A 20,237-nucleotide genomic window follows, 5' to 3' on the forward strand; every position below is an offset into this window, starting at 1 on the left:
TGTATCCCTTGACACCGACCAATCGCATTCTACGTCTCTCATTCCAATTGTTAAAAGGCTCAGTCAAAGCAAAACAGACTCGAATATCACAGTAATAACGAAAAGAGCAATTAGAGCACATCTTCTTTCAGTCGCTAGGCTTAGTTAGTCAGAGTAAAATGTGTTTGTTTTAAAATTTATGCATCGCAATATGTTGCATCTCTGGCAATCAACCACGTGGTATTCCCCCCTAAAAAGGGACGAAGGAATGATGTCATCGTAAAAAATACTGCAGCAAGCAGTCTGCAGTAATGCATGACAGCTTGACCAACAGTTTCCAGCGTGAAACTAGTGACGATATTGGCGGGAAGCTCCTATCATCCAAGCAGATATTTACATCCCACAATAATTAACTATTCCTCAATTTATTTTTCACCTGCAAAAAAAATAAAAATCTATGCCTAGCTATCTTGCACAGATGTAACTATTTTTTTCTTCCCAGGAAATCCCAAACTCTAAGCACAACGTTTTGCTTTACATACTAAAGACAATACATCCAAATAAAATGCAGGTATGAGGATTTACACCCACTTACATGTTAATGTCTCTCAAAAATTAAAACCTTAAAGCATACAATGACTGTTCATGGCAAGAAGAAAACAAAGAGGCATTATATCACATATGCATGTCTCATTTATTTTCCTCCCAGTTTAAGAACCTTATTCTCTGTGTTCATCCAAGCAAGTCCTTGGTCAGCTATTGTCAAGTACACAAATCCAGAAAAAAGCCAAGAAGATCTAAACTGGGCTCTGGACTTTGTGCTTTGGGGAGGTGTTTATGTTGCAATGAACCACTTGGGGGTGGAGGAAGTGAAAGGTCACTCTATACAGTAAGAGTACATGAGTGTATTGGAGCTTAAACGGTATACGATCCTAACAATGTTAGGTCTCTCACTCTTTACACCAGTGGTCTTCTGCCCTTTTGGTTTCCTATCATGACCATTTGGTCATGAAAGGATGGCAGAAGGGATTTTTTTAAAAACAAATTTTCTAGGGCTTGAAGACCAGGATCAAGAGTGAGGACCAACACTGAGAACTGCTGCTCTATACCACAACACTCAACTGAGACAAGCTCATACGGTAAGTTCAGTTTAAATGCTACCCCACCCCCCGTGTTTACTATACATTCATTATTTATTTCCTTATTATATTCCAGTACTCAAAGGAAACACTCCTAACAAGTCGATTTTATCATTTCTTTTAACATTGCGTGATTGTGTTACTCTCGGTGATTATTCAAGAATATTTCTGAGTGCCAGTTCCCGACCAGTGATGCATTGGCATTACACATCAGGGCAAATCAAATGCCTTCAAGGCAAAAAAAAAAAAGAAAGACAAAAAGAAAAAGAAAGACATAAAACAGACTGTGTAAATAAAGCAGAGCTTGTTCACAAGGCAAAGTGTCTCCACCCTGAAATGTCTTCCAAACTGAGTGCAACCTCCTCACCATGTCACATAACCTCCACAAACAGTGCAGTGCAAAAATCCATACCATGCTTAATATAATAATGTCTAGAGACCCCCCCCGCAAAAAAAGGAAAAAGAAAAGGGGGAGGGCACCTTACATCCAGCACCAAAATCAACCCACACTCACTATGGCTGTCTTCAAATGGGCCAGAGGTTTAAAAAGCTGTTTGTCACCTCACCAACTTTGCCTTGGGTGCTGCCAGGTTGTGACACAGATTCGTTCTCACTTTACATTTATGTTTCCAGTTTCAAATAATAAAGCAAGCAGTCACAGTTGCAACATTAGGATACACATCCACTCAGAAGCCACCACGAAAGGTAGAGGGGAAAAAAAAACATCTTTGGAAAGCAGAAAAGACGGTTTCGGGGAGACAAAACATGACATTATGGAAATGCATGCATATAACTGCAAGGCTCAATCACAGAAAAAAAAAAAAAAAAAAAAAAAAAAAAAAAAAAAAAAAGGTGGAAGTTGATTATTGCAAACACAACACAGTATTTTTTTTTTTTTTTAAATACAACTTCCCCCCCCCAAAGAGAGGTCTGTGAATGTGTTTTGTGTGCAGACTGAAACTGCCCTGAGTGGAAGGCACTGTATACTGAAGCAAGGTCATGATGTTTTCATCACATTAAACCAGGTCCATATACTTTACACTGACCCAGGCAGGTCACAACACATGAGGTCTGCATTCAACTACACAAAAACATGAAGGTGATCGCTCAGTCTCTGTTCCCAAAGTTGCAATTCACACTGTACAGGGGTGGCAGCCATAATTCCATTATGATTTTAATAAAGAACATAGTGAGAAGTAAGCTGGAAGTGGTTAAATGAACATGAACATTGGTCAGTAGTATTGAGAAAACCAGCACTGTAAAGTGGAAGCAGCAGCCAGGTTTTTATATGAAGAAGTACAGATGGATGCAATTTTTTTTTGTGGTAGTTCTCTGTGTGTGATGCAGCAGCAGAAGGGAACCATAAGCATCTGGTTAGTAAAGCTACAGTACACTGTTTGCCCTGTGAACCCCATACAATGCAAAAGAGCTGAGCTGATTTTGGCTCAGGGTGGTCAAAGAGGACTACTCAAGTGGCACAACATGTCAGCATTGGTATAGCACATTATTAAAGAAATCTTAAATTTTGTTAAGTGCAGCAAAGCGCATACAATTTCAGTGTTATCCTAGAAGAACAAGACATTGACACTGTCAGTCAAATTAGATCAACTGTTAATCTGACAAAATATATATGTATATATATATAAAAGCACCCATCCTAGAAGTGGCAGAGTAAATTTTGTTTGAAATCTAATCATTATTTAAATAGGCAACGGTACGGTTAATTAAAGACCGTGAAACATGGAAAAGAAACTAACAAGTTGAAAAGAGAAAAGAGAAATGTGCACACTGAATAAATTCTAGTTACATATATATCTCTTTCTTAAAATTAAAAAGTAAACAATCATTTGCCTACTTCATTGAAAATTGGTTGAAGGCCGCAGAATATTTTCCCTTCATTTTCATAGTTGGTTTGAGTAGAAGAAAGCAAGAAAACAAAAGTAGTGCAAGAGGCAATGTAAGAGTGGGTGCTTAAAGTCAGTGATGCAAATTTGAAACAAAAAGATATACACTTATACAGAAAGCATGGGCTAATCTCTTAGCCAACCAGTTGGCCTGAATAATGTTAAAATCTTCACTGCTCGCCCTGAAATCCAAAAAAGCCACACTTAAATACCAAAACCGGCCCACTTTGAAACAAAACATAAAGACAAACGACTTTCCTCCCAGTGAGATGCACCTGTTTAAGCCTGCAAAGCCTAGTAAGGTTTCCCCTTAAAATGGAGATCAGACTAAGACAAGAATACACACAGTGGGACATCACTTGCACATGCCTTTCACTTTCAGGACTGGCACTTCTTTTTGTCTGTATTTGCCCATCTTTGATTGCTTCCGATGCCCACCTCTCAAGGTGTGTCACATATTTGTGTCCCTTACACATCCCGTGGCTTGTTTTTTTTATGTGGCCTGCGAGCCACGAGCGTCCCCGTCAGGGCTGAGGGCAGCTGGTCGACCTTGAGCTAAAACGCTGGGAGAGACCATTGGCAGGTGAGCACCTTCGCTCACTAAGTTCTCATATTCGCTACTGTCCTCATCATCATCGTCGTCCTCCTCCTCCTCATCATCTTCCTGCCCTGCAGCTTGTCTGTCTAACGAGTCAGAGCTTGAGCCGTCACCATTGCCAAGGTAAGGAGTGCTGGGAGTGGTAACGGGATTTGAACTTGCGCTGAGGCCCAGGCCCAGCCCGTGGCCAAGACCCAAGCCCATCACGGTAGGGCCAGGGGTAGGGTGTCCTGGGGAGCCCACAGCTTGGGGCCGGGGTAACAGAGCAGCACTAGTAGGTGGGGAAGAAGAGGGCAGCAGAGAGTCATCTTGGGACATGAGGTCAGTGTAAGATGGTGGGTTGGGTGAGGTACTGGGCCGCTCCGGAGCAGAGGGTGTGGGGAAAGTTATTCCGGACAGCGGAGAAGCCTCACAAGGTTCTGTGTTCTCCTCTGGAGTGGAATGGGAGTCTGCATTTTGGGCTTCACGGAGCCCTGCAGAGAAGAGAGAAAGATGTAACTATTATAAACATGTAAGATAAATGTAAATGCCACTTATATGCATATTAACTGTTGACTGGTCTAATATTAACTTAAAAACGGAAATTCTCTGAATATGTAGCTTTGCATTATTAGCTATTAGTTTAAAAGGATGTTACAATTTATAGGATGTCAGTTCACTGTCCACATCCAAGTATAATCCGCAATTTGTGGTTCTAAAATTTAAAGCAGCAAACATTTGAAAGATTAATGACATAATTCCAGTATACAGAATACAAATCAGTTACGTACTTCTCTCCTCTTCTGCAGTCTTGCGTTTCCTGAGAGCAATTTGTTGTTTGAGTTTGTTCACATCCTCTTGAATTTTCTCTTTAACACGCTCACTTTGTTCTACCTCGCCACACACAGCCTAAAAATAGGGCAAACAATTTATCAGAAAAATAAAATCTCATGCAAAATTTAAAAAAAAAATAAAATAAAATAAATATTCTACTGCCCAAAGAAGTTCATAAAATGTTTTAGGTGAAATAACAGGAATTATTCCACCCACCTGCAGTTTATCTTGTAGTGCACTGTAGACTTGGAATATTGTTCGGATATCCTTCATCACACCGTCTTTGTCAAAAAATTCAGCCCTGCAGACATATTCACCAAAAAAAATTTCAAATACATCTTTCAAGAAAACAAAACGATACACAGCACAAACCTACATATTTTATCAATCAAGACCACAGATAATTTTTGGTTTTTGTGGCTGTCTTCTATAGTAAGGCTAAACCATAGATAACCACTGGCTCTTCAAAGTACAAGCTGCATAAGCTGAAGAGACAGGCCTGAGCAAACTTCCTGCAACACAGACGGTACTCTTCCACAGCAGAAACAGAGGGTCTAAGTTTAGATACAAAAACAGAAATACGAGAAGAAGCATGTGCGCGCCTTCACATACCAGCTTTGCACTGCAGTCACCAACAAATATATGGTGATCCTACTTGCACAAAATGTCAACCTTAAACTTTCAAAAACACAAACACACACACACACGTTGAGATTTAGCTGCTAATTATGCCCTTAAGGGTAAACTTTAGTATAGCATCAGGTGAAAAGCAGGTGGATCCTGCAGCCCCATTCTTATCAGAGGAGACAATCCTTTTCCACCCCTCCACCGCCAAAATGGTAGTTACCAGTGACATAGGATGAACAATTAAACAAAACAAAACAAACGGGTAATTCAGACCTTACCCATGCTCTTTAATAACCTTTGCGTAGTTAAGTGAGGTGTTGGGAACTGAAGAGACTTTGTATTCCTGCTGGCTCGTGTTACCAAGGTTTGGGATTGAGAGTGTAATCCTCTGGTTGTACCTACTGAGTGGATATGACCAGTTAGTACTTTTAAACCATGAAAAATTTCTTCAGGAAACATTATAAATACTATGTTGTGCATCATAATTTGCCATTTACACATTTTTCAAAAATCCATTCTGCACCAGCTTGTTATCAAAAGTAACAAGTAGGGATGCACCAATCCATTTTTTTCTTTTAATAGCTTAACTCAGTTTATTTTCTGATACCAACTCACAATACAATCCCACTGACACAGAAATGGATTAACTGTGGATAAGGTGAATAATTTATCAAAAGCTGTCATTACCTTCGATTAGGTCTGAAGAGCACATATTCCAGAGCGTGTGTGGAGCTGTTGGCGGTGGAGATGAAGCTAAAAAGAAGGAAGACGAGGTCGGGCACACCGAGCAGCTGGGTCAGCTGTTTGTGGATGATCTGTTCCCTGAACGACATCTGCTGCTGCGTATTCCTCCGGAACCGGTACCAACCAATGACATTCTGCACGGCCACAAAAACAACTCTTTTAAAATGTGCTCAAGCCTCTCTATGCCCTGTTTAGGACAAAGTACCAAGTATGTGGAGAGGCTGAATGAACAAAAGACATCACAGTGTGTCTGCAAAAATAGAAACTTTTAGGTCTTATGAAACTTGTACATCCTTTGTTAAATGCATATGGAAGGGGGTGTAATGCCATTAATCTCAACCCAATGATGATTTCACAAATAGGATTTGTTATGATTACTTTCAGCATAAATGTAACAAGACATTTCACAGCAATTCAGTCGTCTCTAAAAAAAAAAGTTCACTTACTTTCCGTCTATCTTTAAGAATGCTGTTGAGACTTTCTTCATTGACTTTACCTGCGTAGTCATAAAAGCTGATGAGAGAGAGGAAGAAACAGATTTTAAATGGATTCATCATGTTCCCACTCCTCTGCTTTAGCCTTGTCATATGGGGCCATCTACTGTCCAATGGCAAATTAATACAGCATGTGTTAACATGGATTTAGCTGTAATCATCTAAACTGTCAATACCATAAGCTACTCTGTACTCTGTTTTTTGAGAGAAAAAAATGAGACTGATCACTAACACATGTTTTCAGTGAGTTAGACAGTAAGAATTCATCCACCTACCTTACCTTGTTAAGCGTGTGTTACAACCAGTGTTGGGTAAGTTACTTTAAATTAGTAACTTAGTTACATTACTAGTTACTTCTCTAAAAAAGTAACTCAGTTACTTCAAGTTACTCGTTACTTTCAGAGTAACTAGTTACTAGGGAAAGTAACTTTGGTTTTACTCAGAATTCTCTTGTTAATGTGTTGCTTCCGTAACTAAATACCCAGCAAGATTGCCAGTCTTCTAGCTTGCTTACTTGCCACAAGTGCACTGTGCCACCTACCAATAGAAAGGAAAAATAATGTGCACATTTCCACGAGAGAAATCACGCCTGGACCGTCGTTGACCGCCGCCATGATTCTAGCCTGCTTTTTACATCCAACACAAAAACTGCAGTCGTGGTGCTTTCGATTGTACTCAGAACTTGGAAATTCTGCCTTCTGAATAGGAAGATGTAGGTAATACCAGACTGCAGATGAGCTGCATACAGAGCTGGACTGGGACAAAAAAAAATCGTCCGGGCATTTTGACTAGAGACCGCCCACCATTATAGGAAAAATCATAAAGCCTTTGAATGAAAATAAACACTGTTGTGACAGTGATGTACACTGTTCTGATGGTATATATGTATCAATCTATCAATTGTTTGTTGTAAGACTCAGATAATTATTTTTTTAAAGCGAGACATTTTAAATGAGAATAATAAAGAAAAGTATTTCTTTGTGCCCCCTTTCCTGTTAATGCCCTACCTGGCCCCCTGGCAACACTTTGCTAGATCCGCCCCTGCACAGTTACCAGCTGTCACCTACATAGAAAAGGATCCTGGTGTTATTTGTCTCTCAGAAACAGTTCATAACTTCCCTTCAACTCATTCATGTCACCTAAAAGGTAAACCTGTTTCTCCATCACCTGTTCAGCTCTGATGATTCAGTAAGGACATCTCCTGGTTTCATCTGCATGTTTCCCTCTCACCAGATAACCAAGCTGATATCATGACCAGCAGCTTTACAGCTGTGGCTCCAGCAAACATCAGCTGATACTAGAAATTAATATTAAATAAATTCTAACAACAGCTGATCAAGCTTAAACGTGCTGCTGTTGTTTAGCGCGACCTCCGCTGGTTTCCTCTTTCTGGCGCAAAGTGGGCGATAAATAAACAAGAGAGAAAAGCCGATCAGCTGATCATTGATCAGTTTCATGATTGAAGTAGAAACGGGAGAGAATGAGAGAAGAAGAGGCAGCTGTGCAGCTTCAGCTTTGTGTCTTTTTCATTGTAGCTGAAGTCCGGGACAAACTGTGTTCCTTTTCACCTCAATACGAAACGCGAAATATTTTCTCTGAATACCAGACGATTCTGTTTTTTACGGGACGGTTGGCAACTCTAATAATTAACCGTATGAACAAAATAAAGTTCAACATCAGTAGCAGAGCACCCACCCAGCTGTATAGAAACTCCGTCATGCTAGCTAGCACGCAGTACGAAAATGTCAGCATACCGAAAATAAACTCCACCTAAACTTGGTTTATATCTGACTCAGATGGACTGCAGGTCATAACTTCTTACCTGAAGTTCAGTTCACCTGACACGCGGACCGGCGGCCGCTTGGGTCTCTCCTCTTGCCTCCTTTTCCTTCATCCACCTGCTGGCCTCCACCACTTGCTAATGTTATTGAATCTGTGGAAGCTCCGCGATATCCACCACACGAAGTAACGAGTAACGAGCCTATCTAAATCCCAGTAACGAGTAACGCGTTCCTGGTTTTGGCATAATAACTAGTTACCGTGCTTGTTACCACAATAATAACGTAGTTACTGTAACGCGTTACTTAATAACGCGTTAGTCCCAACACTGGTTACAACAAAGTTTTACATCAAGTTTTCCTAAACCACTAATGGACCAAATTGTTGACGTACAATGTTAGCTTCGATGAAACAATGTCTGTACTACACTATTACAACAAAAAACTAGTACATGTACTGTACAGTGAACACTGAATGAAACCTGTTTAAATGTACAAAGCTCATATCTTACCTAAACAACTGTGCACAAGGATCATGGTGATGGATTTCTGGTGAAAACAAGCAGTGACAAGATTCTTTAGTTACTTATCATCATGTATGCAAATCTTTATGAGTGTGATGCAAATTTAAGGCAACGTGTAGACCCACAATTTAAATATATAACACAAAACAACATCAATGAGATGTCATTGACAATGGTGTATTTATCAAATTCAACACGACATGTGTGACAGAGTCAGCAAACAAAAACCCTAACATCAATGGACTAAACTTCAGTCAGGGGAACAACTGAGATAATCCATCCACAATATGAGGTTAGTCATTAATATACTGCAACAACATGGGAATCGAACAGCTGCGAGAGAATTCAACATTAATGAATCAATGGTACAGAAGTGGAAGAAGCGCAGTTTTTGGCTGAAGAATGAGTTGATTAAGGTTTGACTTATCTGACTGGTTTTTTTTCGCTTAATGTGCCTTATAATCTGGTGCGCCTTATGTATGAAAACAGACCCGTTCATCGACAGTGCGCCTTATAATCCGGTGCGCCTTTTAATCTGCTCATTTCCCGCTTTCATGTCTGCCTTGAGAAGGAGCTTTAAAACTGTAATGTGTGAGCTTCTCAGTTCTGTCCGGTCTTAATCGGTCATCACAAAAGTTGTTTAATCTGTTTCAGGGCTTACCTACTACCTGTAGCAGTTCAGCGCTGCTGATCTGTGTGTCACTGATGCTCACAGTCTCTTCTTGCCTTACATCTCCTAATAGGAAGCCCTCCTGTGTAAAGATGTTTTCACAGAATTGTGGTTAAGACACCAGTGTTATTAATTTGCTAATTAATTAACTGTTTAAGCATAGGTTTGCTTGTCTCTACCTGATAGAATAAATAGAAAGTATTTGCTAAAAAAAACAAAACAAAACAAAACAAAAACAACATTAAAAAACAACAACAAACCCATAATTACATAAATGTTCACATTTCCTGATTATATTAAAAATGCTGCTTTATTTTTCAAACTCTCCGTAGGTTGGCTTTTAAACTTAATACTCAATATTATAACTCAAAGTCACTTGGATTATCAACCCAACGGCGTCTACATTTTTGCCCCCCCCTTTTTTTTTTTTACCGATTCTTACCCTTTGGACCAACTCCTGTTGTTTTTATATGTGTTATAAAAATAAAATGATCTAATCAAATGATGAAGTCACAAGTCATTTAGTAATAAATACCAGATATTATGTGAAATAAAGGTCACTAGATTACTAATTCTGATAATAACACTCTTCCAATAGAGATGCCCGGATCTTTGCTGGTGAACAGGCTGTACTAAATGGGATTTACAAAGGAGTCACAAATAAAAAAAACAAATTACCTGTTTTACAAGTATTTTTATGACTCCGTGTTATTGTATCAATTCTTTGTTTTACACAGTAAATCATCCAGTCCTTTTTGGCCACTTAAAATATCTTTATAGAACCATTATATTTTTTGCAATTTCTGCTGCCCTCTTGGCCAGACCTCTCTTGGAAAAAGACATTCGGAATTGCCATGAGAATTTTTACGAGGATAAATAAAGGATATATAAAAGCCACTTTGACAAAACACTACTACCTTGTGACACGAATGTTCTACCTACCTGAAAATGACTTCATGTCAATGTGATAGATATGCTTGAAGTGTGTTTGACAGAATATAGGCCAACAAGTCATTTGTTTTTGGCAAATACCTGAAATCACTTTTTGGCACTACACAGGAATAAGATTTTTAGCATTCTCAGTCTCCCATATAGCTGACTTCAAGCTGGTCTGTTTCATGCATATGCAGCCACATGCTGACATGCGATTAGTGGTAAAATGAGTAAAAAAGTCTGTCAAATTAAACCACTGGAGGAGCACCGCAAAAACATTTGCAACAACAAACCTAATCAAATCGCGCTCACCAAGGTGAACATGGTCATTTTAAAGAAGCTAAGAAAGGCAAAGTGGCTAAACAAAGTTATCTAGAGCTCAGAGCTGGCTGCAAGCCAGCAGCCTCACTATGAGCAATAAAAGAATCAAAGCAGCATCAGGAAAATTATGGAGACGAGTAATCTTTCATATTTTGTTTTATTATGAAGACAATATTTTGCATTCAAGAAAATTAGATTTTTATTTGTATGTGCTGAAAATTGGAATCTGATACATTTTTACTGTCCATAGCAAACAACAACATAAGCCAGACCTATTTCACAGTAGGTAAACACATGTAACTAATCACCTTCTGTTCTAGAAAACAAACTGTCATTAATATCAAGTCAGGTCAGTGTATTTCTATAGCACATTTTAAAACAACAGAAGTTGAACCAAAGGGCTTTACTGCAAACATAGAACTTACATAATCATGCAACATAATAAAATTATTAAAAACATAACTAAATTCTAACAACAGCAAAACAATCAAAATAACAGAAATTGAAAACATTTATGGTGGGTTTGACCAAACCACGAGTAAAAACGAATTAAAACAGTCTTTAGAGCTGGTTTCAAAGGCCCAATTGCCTTTAGTTTTTATGCGAGAAGTATGCTCTAACGGAGGTTATGGGAATGGTAACCTCAGTAACCTGAAGGCAAAATGTTATTAGTAACACCTGTGTTTACCCAAGACTACATGTCAAAATATCTGCTGTGAAATAAGTCCACTGCAATTAAAAGACTCCTTGTAACCTGTAATATTAAACAACAAATACACTTTTTGTTCCTGTGTGAACATTTGGTCGCGTCAGCTGCTGGTAAACAATCAGCTCTTTCTGCCTATGCCAGGAATGCAGTCAGACTTGCAGCCCAGTCAAGCTGCAACTATCCACCTGCTCAGGGGCGACTTTTTAAAGAGGAGAACGGATGTGAACAGAGGCTGTCGGCAGCTCGGTTTACTTATTTCACATATGTTATTAAACTCATTTCTCATCGACGACGTTTCTCCGATGTTCTTAAAGAAAATAAAGAAAAACAAATCTGCGCATCCCAGCCGTTTAAATACACACACTGGTGACTTGAGAGTGAAAATCAGCGATTTGGCTACCAAGCTAATCTAGCAATGCGGAAACAAGAGAAACAAAAAGCTGTTTGTGTAACCTCGTTTTATGATTTATTGCGTTATCTCGCTTTTGAGGACATAGCAAATTCCTTTTAAATAAAAGGTCGACACGACTGTAAATTTTAGGAGCACCTATACACGGAAGTCACTTAACTTGGTAGCTTAGCTAGCATGCTAAGTAGTACGGGGTATTTCCTGGAATCTAAACTTTCCCAATAAGATTGCCTGCATAGACATAACAGGTGTTCTTTTATTGGCAAAACTATGGCTATATATGTTACAGCTGTGCCACCGTAACACATGACATCACCTTACGATTACTATCCCTGTGATCATGTTGCCCAAACTGAACACTCTGATAAATTATACTTGCCGGTAAATAGACGGAACCAATACTAGCTAGCCAACAACAGGATGATGACACTGGAAAAAAAACAACACTAACTAACGTCGCCGGTGAACGAACAGACACACAGTTGAGCTACAGACGTCTCAGCAACCATCGCATGACAGTTTGTAAGCACAATTTAAAACACTTACATGATCTGCGTTGCTGTTGGCGCTGTGATAACACACAGAACTAAAAGTATAACCTGAAATGGATGCCGCCATGATGGAAACATCCCTATCAATCCCGATGACCCCTGCGGTTGGAAGCACGCCGTTTAGACGCAAAGTCTTGTGGGAACTGTAGGACACGTATTGACAGGCTAGACAAGCATGGAAGACGCCGGAGAGAGCACGCGTGGCTGTGAAAATATCTCGGATTCAGAAGAAGACCGATGCTCAGAAAATGACTTTGGGACGTCCAAACTCGGAACTAAAGAGTTGTGAGTGTTTGTAACGTAAATTTATGATTGTGGACGTCTCGTGTCAGGCTACACAGTTAGCTAGCGGATACAACTCTCAGAGTCACTTTACACATTTTGTCCACTGTGCTATAAAATAAACACAACTTATAGCCAACAAATCAAGCACGAAGAGGTTTAATTTTTTTGCTGCAAGCTTACAGGTAACCATTGATAAAACGAAGGGTAGAAGTAGAAACGTGTAACACTTAAACTATTAAATTAGAGTAGATTAAGTAAGGATTAAATACGAGCTTTTTAGCTGAATCCTGCTGACTTATTTATTTACTGAGCTACATGAGTAATTTGTTTTGACGTAACAGCATCTCATGTGTATCCCATAGCATTAACAAATGATCTGGGGTGTTTTTTGCAGCTGGGATGATGCATACCAAAAAGAGCTTGAGACGTTCAACGATATTGGAGATGTTGGTGAGATATGGTAATAATGCAGTGTATTGGCCACAGTGGTCATAGCCATAATAATTTCTCGAGACAAATTGATGGCTTGCTTCACTTCACAATAACCTGTGGCTTCTTAAAAGGTTTGGTGAGGAAAGCATGAGCCGTGTACTGCGATGGATGGACAAAGCGAAGATCCCAGAGAATGCTGCCATTCTTGATATTGGCACTGGAAATGGAGCGTTTTTAGTTGAGCTGGTATGGAATTATGGTAAAATTAATGACACTTTATGTTTGTTCTTTTATGTAGTACCCAGTACTGTACCAGTGTACAAGGTACTGGGGTTTTGTTAGGGGAATTAGACAAAAATAATCCAAGTAAACAGAAAATGCAGTTTGTTTGTTTTTTAAATGAGGATTTCATTTATTAGGGGTAGAAAAAGCTATACGATGCTACCTTGTCCTATGTGAAAGAGTAATTGCCCCCTAAACTGATTGTGCCCCCTTTACTAGCAAGAACTGTAATCAAGCATTTGCAATAACTGGCAATGAGTCATTCATATTGTTGTGAATATAGAGAATTTTATCCCAGTCTTCTTTTCTTTTCTTTTCTTTTTTTTAAATTGAACACAGTTGGAGGGTTTGAGCACAAATGGCCCGCTTAAGGTCATGCCAAATTATCTCAATCAGATTAAGTCCAGACTTTGATTAGACCACTCCAAATCATCGAGTCATTGTCCTGCTGCATAACCCATGTGTGTTTGAGCTTTAGGACACAAACTGGTGGCTGGCTAGATAATCTCCCTGAGGAGGTAGAAGAGCAGAATTCATTGTTCCATTCATTGTTCCTGAAGCAGCAAAGCAACTCCAGACCATCACACTACCACCACCATGTTTGACTGTTGCTATGATGGTCCCTCTATGACTTGCTGTGTTAGTTAGACAGATGGAATGGAATACAAACCTTCCAAAAAGTTTACCATTTCTCTCATCAGTCCACAGAATATTCATCAAGATTTTTTTTGGCTAACATGAGACAAGCTCTTGTGATCTTTTTTTTTTTTTCAGCAGTGATTTTTGTCTTGGAACTCTCCCATCTATCTGCTCTTGGAGTAATTTTGGTCGGCCAGCCACTTGTGGGAAGGTTCACCACTGTTCCAGATTTTCTCTATTTGTGGTTATTGGCTCTTAGTGCAATTCACTGGAGTCTCAAAACCTTAAAAAATTGGTTTGTGACCCCTTCTAGACCTAAACATGTCAGTGACTTTCACTGACTTTTTTCTTTAAAAAAAAAACCCCTCAAGTACAGAGATTTTTGCATGATGTCTTGGGTTTTGAGACCTTTTAGCTTTCTTTACTTAGTCAGACAGGTTCTGTTTAAGTAATTTCTTGATTCAGCATGCTTGACAGTAATCAGACTAGGTGTGGCTAGTGAGATTGAACTCTGCTTTCCAAGAAAATTGTGGTTAATCACAGTTAATTCATGATGGTCATGGACTTAAGACTAAAAGAAAATTAAATGAATGAGAGGTAAAACTTGAGGGGGTAGGGACAAATAAGTAAATACTTCTGCCTACTCCTTTTCAAGCAAATAATGAAATGATATTTTATAATGATTGCGAAGACACATGTTTGAAATGTTTGAAATAAAAATGAACTGAACTGAACTGAACTTTCTGAAATGCGTCCAACCCAGTTGTAGTTTGTTTTTTTTCTTACCAGAATGAAACTGAGACTTTTGCAAGCTATATTATCCAAAACTATTAAACCAAAAATCTACAGCTAATGTATATTTCCAATTTCCATGCCTTCCTCTGTTAACACTTGGCACTTCTGGTACCACTCTAATACAAAATCCCTGATCTTTTTGTCATTGTTGCTTTTCCTCTGAAGTACTTTTACAAGCAGCTAACTCAGTGTCTTGTTTTTACCAGCACACGCAGGGCCAGATCACATAAATTGTTTAGTTTATACCTTTACAGACATGTTAGTAAGGACAACAAAGGTTATTATTGTAACTGTTCATAATTTATTTTTTATTTGTTTGCTTTTCCCCCCACCAGGCCAAACATGGATACAAGAATCTGACCGGCATAGATTATTCTCCTGCGTCTGTCGAATTGGCCAGAAGTGTGCTTCAGGCAGAGGGCCTGACAGATGTCACTGTAAAGGTGTGTCCAGTCAAGATTTAGAGTTCATTTAAATTCGTAAGGAAGATGATACATTGTGTTCATGTTCACAGAAATGACCAGCAGTAACGCCAAACACACTTTATAACTGAAATTTTAAATATGTGTGGATTTTGTGCATTAAGTTGCTGCCACTCAATGATGATCGAACCATTTGAACCTTTTAATTGATTCTGCATAAATATTTGGAGGACTAAGTGAATCTTTTTTTCTGCAGTGTACAAATCACCCTTTGATACAAAATGAATCCCTCCTAAGTTCCAATAATACAATATAGTTTTCAGCATACAGTGAGCCAACCTCGAGCCTGGGAAGGTTGGAGGAAACTTTCTTGTGTTTACTATGTGGGAGAGTTGGATAGGAAGAAGGCCTTGAATGTGGTGGATGTCTGCCAACCTCATACCCCAAATAACTTGGCAGGCTTTAACACACATCTTCTATCATATACATGCAAGAAAAACAAGTTATGGATGCTGGCTGGTCTATAAGGGTTGTGATAAGTGACTTTTCCACTCCTTCATGCATAATACAGTTGCATATATGTTGTATGCATTTCACACCTATGATGCTGCGTGCTCTGCTTGTGCAGAAAGGCTGCCACTGAAGTCAATATTGACCTTAGCTGTGCAGGGGAAGGCTCAGTGATTGTATGTGAGAGAGAAATGGTATGCTGGCATCTGGGTCATTTCTGCACAACTGCCAACGTAAGTTGTATGAATGTGCCTGTTGCTCAGAGGTCATTCTTAGAACTATGTCAGACCCCCTTTGCAGTTTCCATTAGTCACTCTCTGCTGCTCCTTTGACACTTTCACCTTCACGCATTCCTACAACGTCTTCCCACTTTTTTTTTTTTTTTTTTTTACAGACTCACACTAAAGTCAGTTGTAGCAGTATATAGCTGTACCTCTCCTCAGGGAATCTCTGTTGATCCTCCTCCATAAATCTAATATGTGTCGTGAGTAGGTAGCTCTAGAGCTCACCCCAGAGATCTGGTGTTCAGCCATCTGTCCAGATAAAGGAGTCCTTTCACTAGTGGTATGGTGGGCCAGAACCCTCAGCAAAATTAAGTGCTGTCATGTCAACAGTTGGAATTTAGTTTTAAAGTAAACCATCGAAGTATAGCACACTTCATCTTGGTATATGCTGAAAGATTTCTTCTGCAGGTAACTGTACACATTTCTGTAGTGTTGATCACTACATTTTTACCTTCTCGCTTTTTCTTTATTTTAGGAGATGGACTTCTTAAGTTGTCAAAAGGAGTTAAAAGGTTTTGACGTCTGTATCGACAAAGGAACATTTGATGCAATAAGCTTAAACCCAGTCAACACCAACGAGGGCAAAAGACAGTATGTCCAAGCCCTAAAAGATGTTCTAAAGGATAACGGATTCTTTGCCATCACTTCCTGTAATTGGACAAAAGAGCAGCTACTCGACAGATTCAGTGAAGGTGAGAAAAAATTAATTACTGTTTGGAATGCACTGACTTACCATGGCTGAGGATTGGTATTAAATATCACATCAGTTTTGTGTTGGCAGAAATTTCAAAGACAGGATGATAAAGACCTGAACGCCTTAAAAATATGTACATGCTCACTGGCCATATTATTAGGCATGCCTGTTAAATGCTGATATCAATGCCAGTCAAATGGCAGCAACCCAAGTTAACATGTTAACATGATCCAGATGAGAAAAAGAATGGAGAAGAAAGGTGATTTTAGGTGACTATGAATGTGGTATGGTTGTTGATGCTAGATGGGCTGCAGTGAGTATTTCAGAAACTGCTGATCTGCTGGGATTTACCCACACAGGCATCTCTAGGATTTCATGAGAATAATCCAAAAAATGAGAAAATAACCAGTGAGTGGCAGTTCTCCGGGAGAAAATTGGCTTGTTGGTGTCAAAGGAGAATGGCTAGACTGCTTCAAGCCAACAAGAAGGCAACAGTAGCTCAAATAACCACTTGCTACAGCTAAGGTATGAAGAAGAGCATCTGTGAGTGAATTACATTGAACCTTGAAGCAAATGGGCTACATCAGGCCCATTAGACAGTTTAAGTAAACCTGACCTTTGCTCACGCATTTAATTATGCAGCCAAGGATTATGTTAATTAATTCCTCAGGCAGTTTTGAGTCTACTGATATTACTTAAATGCTTCCTGAATTTTTTTTTATTTATTTTTTTTTTTTATGGTGTTGCAAAAGGCCGGTGCACTGGTGTTGGAAAATTGTGAAAATTATATATGCACCTTTTGGTATTTTGTGTTGAAAATATATTAATTAAATATCTAAATGTATTTAAAACACTTTACTAAGGCTTTAGTGGAGCTTTTAACTTCAAGTAATGTCATGGGGTTCTTTTTTTAACATTGTTTAAGATAAGGCAGTGAATTATTTCTTTGACCTGCAGACAACCTAACCCAGATCAAGAATTTGCTGCAGTAAATCACACAAAAACTGCTTGGCTGTTTTGTTTTCTTGTTTTTCTTTTTTAATGAGAAAGTGAATACATTTAATTTGTTTGTTTGGGGGTTTTTTTTGTTTGTTTTTACTTAAAGGATTGATAAGTTCAGCTTTCTTGAGTAACCTATTTTCTATGGGTTTTTTTTTTTTTAGGGTTCTCAGGGACTTTACAGGCACACTTGCAGAGTTGTAAATGGGTTAAAACATTTGTCAAAACATGTTGATCATTTGGGTGTGCAGCTGTATGATTTAGAGTTGTCTCTTTGATTTGTAACAGCTTTATATTTGTTTGTTTTTTTGTTGTCTCATTCTTATTTAACAAACAGACAGTTCAGCAATCGCTACCTGGCAGGTTGTTAAGCTCCAGGCAAAAAGAGCCTGTTAAGTCAAAATTTCAGTAAGATTAGCTGTCATCTGTTCCCTTATTGTAGTCACTCTGGAGAGCCTGCAGGGGGCCTTGTGATTGAATAAGGAGTCTCTGCAGAACATAGTGTGGGCTTTCCTCAATGAAAAGAGGGTGTTCTTTAATGTTTTAAATGTGATTGGCTGTCATCAATTAAGTTGGTCCGAAGTCATTTCCACCTAATAGTTGAGCAATGTCTACTTTGGTTGAGGAGGGCCCACTACTTTTTGAGATCTCATCTTTCACAGTGACAGCCTGTCTTCACTAGCCCCCCAGGATGCATCACAGATGGTCAATGGATCTTTGCTCAGTTCTGCTCCTTTTTTAGTAACAAAACCACAGAAGATGATAAAAGATTCTGGCCATCTGCTAGTTTTGTGCAATGTACATTTCATAACTTGCACATTTTTTTTTGTGTTGCTTCACAGGATTTGAGTTTGTGCAGGAGTTGTCTACACCCACTTTCCAATTTGGAGGCAAGACGGGCAACAGTGTAGCAGCGCTCATCTTCAAAAGAGTGCATTGATTTACGTCAGACAGGATATCACCACAGGAAATCACATCTTTGCACTTTAAATTTCTTCTTTTTTTTGACTGTGTAATGAAACAAAGTTGCATCAACTGAGTGGGATGGTTTTTTTCTTAAAATAAACCTTTTTTTTTCTTGTTTCCTTTCATTTCCAAGCAGCCTCATTACTAAATGCATATTAACTAAACACCCATTTAGAAATATTTATTTTAAAAGTTTATGATCAGAAATGCACATACAAAAAATACTGATGTTTGTCTGTACTTTAAAAAGTGCTGAATTGCATGATGTTAACTGCTTAAATTAGTTAATGAAGTTGGCATTAACTCACAGGTTTATACACAGGTTTATATTAGAGGTTTTCATTGAAATGGTTGGTTAACTGGTTGGTTAACTAATTTAGTTTGATATGACATGTCCATCCAAAGTCTTTCCATCTATTACAACATTATTTAATCCAGTGGAAAATATTTAATGGAAATATAGCTTTGTCAAAGGTGATTGTAGCAGAAAGGCATCCAGACAATAAGTCAGTGTTTGATTTGATTAGTGATCATAAGCTTATGGGCAAAATGCATTATGTCATCTCTGCAGTAGCTTGTACTCAGTGTTTTTCCTTATTCCATAAATCATCTTTTGACCTTTAAAATTGCTTTGCAGTGACCCCGTTATGAGTCCTGACACGCAGAAAACAAGTGTTCAGCCTTATGAGGTTCTTAATTACAGTCATCTTTCATACCATGCAAAGAAGCCCCTAACTAATTGGATAAACTGGAAGCAAGTGGCACTTGGGGGTCCTGGGTACTGTGATTAAGAGCTGCTAGCATAATGAATAAGCAAGAGGCCACGGCTTCAGTGGGAGGGAAGCTTGTCTGCCATTTCCTTTCTCAATGGCATCATTAATAACTGCCAAACCCTGGATCCTAATTGCAGGCTGGGACAGTGGCCCAATGGGAGCTGTCGATGTTGAGGCATGCTGTTGAGTAAACACATGCAAGCTTTACAAGAATTACTGCCTGGAAATTTACAAGGCTCTGGATATCCTGCCTGGATGTGCATGTTATGCCCACATTTGAAACTCTCACAGAGATTTTCCCATGAAGAGAAATGTGCTTCATTGAGCTTCAGCTAAATAGACTGTCCTTTACTTTTGTCAACATTTAATCTTTCTGTGTCTATTTTTTTTAAGTTGTTAAGAAGCTCTTATGAGTCAGAAAAGTTTAACACCTGTTTAAATGAATACATAGGAAGGGGCATTTTCAGAGAAACAGTTCAGTCCTGGATCCTTGGAACTTATAAAGAGCTTTCAAATGTGTTAAAAATCAAATAAAAATATATTCCTGTATACTTCTAAGCAAAAACAAAAACAGGTAGATAGTTACATCAACTCAAATTATCTTTAAAGAAAAAGAGCTGGACTAATTTCTTTCCTTCATCTTTAAAGATATTTTATTTCCAGCCACCCCATCATGAAGGAAAATTAGACAAGAAACTTGCTGGTTTGAACTCAGCTGTAGTCTGCAGCAGATTTACCCTCATCAGCGCTTTCACAGCCTTTGGGTTGGCACATGGCTGAAGCTACACTTTTATTCCATTCATAATGTTAACCTATAAGGTTTTAGTCTCTGTGCCATAACCCACTGGCTGCACTACCAGCACGAATACCATGCTTTCATTTCAACTTCTCAAGTGTGATGCTTCAAATATTTATGTTTTTTCACTCCATCTCCCTGGAAACAAGTTTGAAGGTCTCCTAATA

General features: G+C 38.8%; 2 protein-coding genes across 3 annotated transcripts; one reads left to right on the forward strand and one right to left on the reverse strand.

The window, feature by feature from the left end:
• Positions 1–654: 654 nt before the first annotated feature.
• Positions 655–12,306, reverse strand: abraxas2 (abraxas 2, BRISC complex subunit). 2 transcript variants are annotated; one of them, XM_031742204.2, is made up of 9 exons: positions 12,189–12,306; positions 9,262–9,352; positions 8,589–8,625; positions 6,251–6,317; positions 5,748–5,938; positions 5,339–5,458; positions 4,650–4,734; positions 4,391–4,508; positions 655–4,093 (listed from the first exon to the last, which is right to left on the reverse strand). In XM_031742204.2, the coding sequence occupies exons 1-9, from the start codon at positions 12,258–12,260 to the stop codon at positions 3,516–3,518; spliced, it is 1,359 nt and encodes a 452-aa protein (XP_031598064.1). In that variant the 5' UTR covers positions 12,261–12,306; the 3' UTR covers positions 655–3,515. The 2 variants fall into 2 exon arrangements, with proteins under 2 accessions (XP_031598064.1, XP_031598065.1); XM_031742205.2 differs by having other exon boundaries at positions 5,339–5,461.
• A 34-nt stretch (positions 12,307–12,340) lies between these two features.
• eef1akmt2 (EEF1A lysine methyltransferase 2) lies at positions 12,341–18,626 on the forward strand. The gene is made up of 6 exons (XM_031742207.2): positions 12,341–12,478; positions 12,873–12,938; positions 13,042–13,156; positions 14,962–15,069; positions 16,318–16,534; positions 18,378–18,626. Exons 1-6 carry the CDS (start codon positions 12,369–12,371, stop codon positions 18,473–18,475), a joined length of 714 nt encoding a protein of 237 aa, XP_031598067.1. The 5' UTR covers positions 12,341–12,368; the 3' UTR covers positions 18,476–18,626.
• Positions 18,627–20,237: the final 1,611 nt, after the last annotated feature.

Source organism: Oreochromis aureus, linkage group 13 (assembly GCF_013358895.1).
Source record: "Oreochromis aureus strain Israel breed Guangdong linkage group 13, ZZ_aureus, whole genome shotgun sequence".
Lineage (NCBI taxonomy): Eukaryota > Metazoa > Chordata > Actinopteri > Cichliformes > Cichlidae > Oreochromis > Oreochromis aureus.